Source organism: Cebidichthys violaceus, unplaced genomic scaffold, assembly GCF_023349555.1.
Source record: "Cebidichthys violaceus isolate CVI_PGR_0920_01 unplaced genomic scaffold, fCebVio1.0.p SCAF_294, whole genome shotgun sequence".
Taxonomy (NCBI): domain Eukaryota; kingdom Metazoa; phylum Chordata; class Actinopteri; order Perciformes; family Stichaeidae; genus Cebidichthys; species Cebidichthys violaceus.
The window spans coordinates 46,987-54,652 of record NW_027176477.1 but is presented as its reverse complement, the minus strand read 5'-3'; the positions used below and the strand labels follow the sequence as shown (position 1 = coordinate 54,652).

Below are 7,666 nucleotides of genomic sequence, written 5' to 3'. Positions count from 1 at the left end.
TTCATTTAACAGCTTCATGATGTTTTCATGAATATCTGTTGTTTTCAGCACTTTACTGCCTAGAGGTGCATTTTCACTTTTTATGCTCCTAAAATAAGTTTCAGGCTGGGATGAGGCCAAAAGTGGAGTTTTTTTAAAGTAAACATAGTTTCAGAGATTTTCTTCAGAAAAGTGGCTCAGGACAGTTCATTTAACAGTTTCATGATGTTTTCATGAATATCTGCTGTTTTCTGCACTTTACTGCCTAGAGGTGCATTTTCACTTTTTATGCTCCTAAAATAAGTTTCAGGCTGGGATGAGGCCAAAAGTGGAGTTTTTTTGAAAGTAAACATAGTTTCAGAGATTTTCTTTAGAAAAGTGGCTCAGGACAGTTCATTTAACAGTTTCATGATGTTTTCATGAATATCTGCTGTTTTCAGAACTTTACTGCCTACAGATGCATTTTCACTTTTTATGCTCTTAAAATAAGTTTCAGGCTGGGATGAGGCCAAAAGTGGAGTTTTTTTAAAGTAAACATAGTTTCAGAGATTTTCTTCAGAAAAGTGGCTCAGGACAGTTCTAAACAGTTTCATGATGTTTTCATGAATATCTGCTGTTTTCAGAACTTTACTGCCTAGAGATGCATTTTCACTTTTTATGCTCTTAAAAGAAGTTTCAGGCTGGGATGAGGCCAAAAGTGGAGTTTTTTTGAAAGTAAACATAGTTTCAGAGATTTTCTTTAGAAAAGTGGCTCAGGACAGTTCATTTAACAGCTTCATGATGTTTTCATGAATATCTGCTGTTTTCAGCACTTTACTGCCTAGAGGTGCATTTTCACTTTTTATGCTCCTAAAATAAGTTTCAGGCTGGGATGAGGCCAAAAGTGGAGTTTTTTTAAAGTAAACATAGTTTCAGAGATTTTCTTCAGAAAAGTGGCTCAGGACAGTTCATTTAACAGTTTCATGATGTTTTCATGAATATCTGCTGTTTTCTGCACTTTACTGCCTAGAGGTGCATTTTCACTTTTTATGCTCTTAAAAGACGTTTCAGGCTGGGATGAGGCCAAAAGTGGAGTTTTTTTAAAGTAAACATATTTTCAGAGATTTTCTTCAGAAAAGTGGTTTAGGACAGTTCATTTAACAGTTTCATGATGTTTTCATGAATGTCTGCTGTTTTCAGCACCTTACTGCGTAGATGTGCCAAAAGTGGAGTTTTTTTAAAGTAAACATAGTTTCAGAGATTTTCTTCAGAAAAGTGGCTCAGGACAGTTCATTTAACAGTTTCATGATGTTTTCATGAATGTCTGCTGTTTTCAGCACTTTACTGCGTAGAGGTGCCAAAAGTGGAGTTTTTTTGAAAGTAAACATAGTTTCAGAGATTTTCTTCAGAAAAGTGGCTCAAGACAGTTCATTTAACAGTTTCATGATGTTTTCATGAATATCTGTTGTTTTCAGCACTTTACTGCCTAGAGGTGCATTTTCACTTTTTATGCTCTTAAAAGAAGTTTCAGGCTGGGATGAGGCCAAAAGTGGAGTTTTTTTAAAGTAAACATAGTTTCAGAGATTTTCTTCAGAAAAGTGGCTCAGGACAGTTCATTTAACAGTGTCATTGCTTTCAATGCTACTTACATTGAAAGCAATTAAAAAGACACAACAGCAACACTCCAGGTGAAGGCGTTTGAAGACAAAGAGGTAGGCCTCAATTTATGAGGTGGGAGGTACTACCATAAATGTAGTGAACCACCACTTGGTGCCTCTTGTGGAGAGGAGGGCAAAAAGCCTGCACTTTTTAACTGTGGATTGCAATATGTGGGCGAAAGTGGCAACACAATTTCAACATGAATAATTTGAACAAAACATCTGTTTGTTGTATGATTGAGAAATCCTTCTAAGCACTCAACCAGTACTTGTTTAGCACTGCATCAAATAAAGCCTGCTCATTCATGAGAGCACTGCGTTGGGGCTAGAGGCCAGCTGATACTGGATTTTTGTGGTCGATGCTGATATAAATATTTGAGAGTTTAAAAATCAACAATATATCAACAACATTATATTATATTGGCAACCGTAATCCCGTACACACCGGGCGTACATTTATTTGGTGTTCTTGCTGTTGCATGTTGTTACTGCCTCACTGTCCTTATGATGATGCTGCTGATTGAGGCAATCCGTTGCTGCTTAATGCCATCTTTTATTGCACGTTTCTCTGGGCCATGGTGCCTTATGCACACCTACTGAGACCCCAGCAGTGAAAATGTTGTTTTTGAAAGGCTAAACGCCAACAAATATGTATTGAAACTCAATATTCCTTTAAATAAAAAGACGTGAATTTTTGGAAATGATTACATCTATCTTTTTTCAACACGTTTTAATATGCAATAAAAAAAGAAGCATTTCGATTTGGAATTTAAAGGTCGACATTATGAATGTGTGTGTGAACAATTATGTTTTGAGTTGTATACAAATTATTGTATGCTTTCATTTTTTGTGTGTGTGTGTGTATTCTTGAAAGATTAGCCAACAAGCTAGAATAGATCCGGATAAAAAACAATATTTCGACACAGGCATACGTATTGCTTCATATAGAGGAGCATCATACAGCGCTAACTGATTCGGAGGGCGTCCCGTTAACCATTTGTCGCTGTCCTTTGTCGGGGGCCTGAATAAAGTGAACACTTCCCGGAAGGATCCCTTACATTGTGACTTATATCACATATTATATTGTATATTTACTGAGCAGTGTAGTGTATGTGGACAAATAAACTTGTCAATGCTCTCTGGTGAACTATGTAATCGAGAGACTGTTTACATGGCCTCAAATACCTTGTAGACATTTCTCTACAAACATTTATTGCTTATTTTGTTCAGAAATATATGCAGACACTGCTTATTGTTTACTACACGGTTAGCAACTTAAGATGCCCGACTGGAGTTGAGAGACGATTTGTACAGCCGGATTGTTTCACAAGTAGCTAGTTTACGAGCTCATTTTAATCAATAAAAAGATCGATTCTCAGACTGCATTTCAATCAATGCGTTCCGCCTCTTTTGCTCTCCACACGGACTGTTTGCCTGCTCCAACGTGATTGGTCAATACTACACAGACTACAAACTGAAACCAGAATGCTTCCAAAACCAAAACACTAGTCACGTAATCCCATAAACAGATTTTACATATTCATTCTGAATCTGTATAGAGATTAATATGAACAGTTTATCCCGAAACTCAGTTTGAAAACACAGTCCAGGCATATTCACTTGTTACTGCTCACACCAGCACACTTGTGGCTTTTAACATGTGACAGCAAACTAAAATTCCGCCCACAAACACTGCAGCTGTATGGTTTCTCTCCTGTATGAATTCTAATGTGCCTCTTCAACGTTCCCTTCTCACTGAAACGTTTCCCACAGAATGAGCAACTAAACGGTTTCTCCCCTGTATGACTTCTCAAGTGTATAACTAATGTCTTTTTCTGACTGAAACTCTTGTTACACATCAAGCAGCTGAATGGTTTCTCCCCGGTGTGACTTCTCATATGAGTCTTCAGATTGACCTTTGCACTAAAACCTTTGTCACAAACTGTGCAGGTGAAAGGCTTTTCCCCTGTATGGCTCCTCATGTGGGCATGAAGATTTCCTTTGCAGCCAAATCTTTTATCACAAACCGTGCAACTAAACGGCCTGTCGTGGGGCTTAATATGATTCAGAGAGCCCTCGTTTCTCAGTGTGTCTGAACCTGACTCCTGTTCTCTTGACTCCCTCCAATCATCATTACTGTCCTCAGTCTCTGATTCACAGCAGTATAAAGACAACAGCTGATGACTGTTGTCAGTTTCTTTTTCCATCGGTTGAGCTGAGCTGCAGGCTGGAGGCTCTACCTCTCCACTCTCCTCAGTCTGCCTTTGACAAAGCTGTGAGGACTGAGCTTTCTCCTCACTCTTCACAGAGACAGCAGTGAATGGGAACTCGGTGAAATGATCTTCTTCCAGTACTTGAAGCTGCTCTTCCTCTCGACTGCTCCAGAGCTCCTCCTGCTCCTCTTTAATGTGTGGAGGATCTGGGTCCTCCTGGTCTAGAGTGGTCCTCGATTCTTTGCCTTCTTTCCTGATACTCAGGTTTCTGGCATCTGGAGGTAAAAATAAAATACAGACAATCACCTATTAATATAAACTGTAATGATACTTTGCTAGCATCTCGTCCGAGACATCTCAAAGTGAACAAACTGATGTTGTGACATAACCTGAGATGCTAACGTACACCTCACCTGCTTCATTGAATTATATTTATATAGCACCAAATAATAACTGAAGTTATCTCAGCGCAGTTTTCATAAAGAGCAGAGATCTCATTTATAAAACAGCGCAAAGGATCCAAACTAAATGTTTGTGTATGTGCATTTTCTCCTTTGAACGTCCACAAACATTTAGTTTGGATCCTTTGCTCTGTCAAAACCTATTCAGATTAATAAAACCTTGCATACGCTTTCTAGTGAGCTATTTCCTTTTATAAATCACAAATCAACCTGTAAATGTGTGCAGCTGGTTCAGCCTCACATCCGGCCCTCTACACATCCACATTCAACTTTAAATGGCCAAAGCACCTCATGAATGCAGAGAAATGAGCAGCTGATAAGTGGGTCTTTACGGTGAATCACGGAGACGACCGAGAGGAAGAACACTCGTTCACTCCTAATTCTTTCATTTACGCAGTCCTCACAGTGCTAACAGTGGCAGAGTATCTATCGTGCAACATAACACAAGTGTCACCGTAGTATTTATGTTTACATCAGACTGATTGATTACAAAATGACTGTGACAATCAGTGGTATCCAGAACTCTGGATATCATTTAAAAAAAATTAAGTTTGATAGGTGACCACAATTTATTTATTGACTCGTGTTTCCTTATGGTATTATGATTCGGACTGATAATGATATGAAGTGATCATGCGAGAGCTGTCACTGGTTATATTTACACAATCCTTATGTGCAGGTGGTGAAGATTTGCCAGGTGAGGTGACTGGAGAAGGTGTGACAGTCACCATGGTGACTCCAGTGAGCTCTGATACATCAGATAGCTGTTTACAGTTTGTCTGTGTACAGTATGCTGAATCTCTCCCTATGGAATAAACTATAAATGAACAAATAAAGTTGTGTTCACTGCAGCAATTTTACTTACAAAAACTTTATGAAAACTAAGATTGTACAGTATTAGAAGATTATTGCTGATCATTTCATCAGCTGCTTCACAGATGACTACGAGTGTCGGTAGTTCGGTCTCTCCTCTGAGCTGAGGAGAACAGACAGCGCTGATTAAATATTAAGCTAAATTTGATATGAGGTTTGATTAATATCTTTAACAATTGAAATGTGCTTATAGTATAATAAAGCGCTTTGAGTGGTAGGAAGACTAGAAAAGCACTATACAAGTACAATCCCTTTACCGTTTATAGTTATGGCTCACTAGTAAAAGCACAAACTGGTTTGACAGTTTATGATAAAAAGAATACATAATGTGAGATGAAGTGAAATTAAATGCGAGAGGCATCATTATACCTGTAACGATGCCTCAGATGTAATTTCTACAATCCAGCCTCAACTCACCACCTCACCATCTGTGTCTCCAAAATGTTCCTCCACATGGTTCAGAATTTCCGTTTAGGTGATCACATTCTCCCATCAAGTTTGTTTTAATGGATCACATCGTTTGCGTGGGAAGTGGATTAGGCCTTTTTCAGACCCCGTTTTGTGCTTATGCAACGGTTATAAATGAAAACCCAGGTCCAGACTGTACTCTTTGTGACATTGTTGAAAGAGACCCAGCATTTTTCACAATGAGCTAGCACTAGAGCGATTGTGGCATGAAAAAAAACTCCCTTTTAACAGGCAGAAACCACGAGCAGAAGCTGGGCTCTGGGTGGGCAGCCAGCTGCCTTGACCGGTTGGTTTGAGAGAGAAAGAGAGAGGGAGAGTAGAGTAAATAGAGAGAGAGATGAGAAAGCACACAACTGCAGGAGGGAAAAGATGTTGAGTTAGTACCATGCATTAATAGGATAAGAATGCATACAGATGGAGAGGAGGAGACAAGAGCTCAGTAGATCATAGAAAGTATCCCAGCAGTCTCAGCCTATAGCAGCCAAACTAGGGGCTGGTCCAAGGCAAGCCTGAGCCAGCCCCAACTATAAACCTGAGCCTAACTGGTTGGTATCATTTTACTTATCTTCTGGTAGCTTTTTGGTTGATTGTTTTTGACAGCCAAGTAATGGCCTTACAATGCAATGCTTTAACACATTAGTTAACTATTTTAAATTTTGACATATTTAACACTCTTTTTGTAGGCTGACACTGGACGTTTAAAATGTGTTGGCCATATTCACTATTTATATTCATTATTTTTCACATTATATAAGGATTATTTTCATTACCTATCAACTGGAGGATTATTTTCTTGATTCTCAATAGTCTACAAAATGTCAGCAAATCGGAAATAAATCCCAACACAAGTTCCTTAAAAACATGAGACTGAAACAATTAATTTCGTATAAAAACAATTGTTAATTATTTTCGTCAATCGACCTTCTGCACTGATTGAGTAACTGTTCTGGTCGAACTGATCTTTCGGTATTACACCTTGATCTAACAATATAATTCACAGCCATTCTCACACACCATTCCATTCATTCACTTGAACGCCATGCTTTGCGCTTTTATTATGAAGGTCTAAATGGGTCAACTTCCGGCGGGGATAAATTCTGCACAGCTGCGCGAGCCGAGGCTAACAGCCTTTCGCTAACACACCGTGTGAAAGCGACGTTAACCGGTCACTTTCTTCAAACCGGTGAATTCGACCAAACGTAGAGCTCTTCTCACTACACCTCCACGCGACCCACCGACCTGCTTTGTTCGTGTGGACACCAGGTTCCATAACCTCCTCCAGCAGTCTGCGCTGGCGGTCAATCTCCTGCTCGTACTTTGATATGGTCGTTTCCAGCAGCCCGAATATCTCCTCTACAGCCGCGGTCAGCCGCTGGTTAACGAAAGCTCTCAGCGTTTGAATCGCGGACATTTTTAACACAAGAACCGGGCAGCGAGCGGTGAACGGCTGTTTGTGTGGCGTCTCTTCCTTCTCCTCTCTCTCTCTCTCTCTCTCTCTCTCTCTCTCTCTCTCTCTCTCTCTCTCTCTCTCTCTCTCTCTCTCTCTCTCTCTCTCTCTCTCTCTCTCTCTCTCTCTCTCTCTCTCTCTCAGATATGGTCCTTTTTTTACCTTTGTAACCATAAACAATATAGGAAGAATAGTAAATGTGTATTTTGGATGTTTTTCACTTTACAACAGTATAGTTCAAATAATAAAATAATATGGAATTATTATACTGATAAAAGTAATGCAATGGAAAATAAAATAGTTCTAAATATAAAATATGTTTCTACAGAGTGACTGTGTACAATCACAAAAAACCTAAATTAATAAATAATTATGCAAAAATCCTGTATTTTGTTGAACTCGGGGTGATCCACAGCACATACAGAACCTGTTCAGTGCTCAGCTTCATTTGTGTCTTGGCCTGGTGTGGAGGCTCTGTCTGTACCTGTCCTCACCACCAGGGGACCCTGTTTACTGCAAGATGTGCTGAACACCTTCATCAACAGAGCCAACAGGTCTGTATCACCAGTTCAGTAGTCAACACACCAT

The 7,666-nt window shown here is 39.4% G+C and overlaps 1 protein-coding gene across 1 annotated transcript; it reads right to left on the bottom strand.

Annotated features, from left to right (window-relative positions):
• Positions 1-2,404: 2,404 nt before the first annotated feature.
• Positions 2,405-7,075, bottom strand: LOC137880803 (gastrula zinc finger protein XlCGF52.1-like). Its single transcript, XM_068722333.1, has 2 exons — positions 6,871-7,075; positions 2,405-4,104 (listed from the first exon to the last, which is right to left on the bottom strand). The coding sequence occupies exons 1-2, from the start codon at positions 7,040-7,042 to the stop codon at positions 3,233-3,235; spliced, it is 1,044 nt and encodes a 347-aa protein (XP_068578434.1). The 5' UTR covers positions 7,043-7,075; the 3' UTR covers positions 2,405-3,232.
• Between the last annotated feature and the right edge of the window lie 591 nt (positions 7,076-7,666).

Excerpts from the sequence above, each read along its gene's own strand:
- LOC137880803 (XM_068722333.1), bottom strand. The coding sequence starts at position 7,042 with ATGTCCGCGATTCAAACGCTGAGAGCTTTCGTTAACCAGCGGCTGACC. Across the intron at positions 4,105-6,870 it reads TGTCCACACGAACAAAGCAG|ATGCCAGAAACCTGAGTATC; the intron begins GTCGGTGGGTCG and ends TTTTACCTCCAG.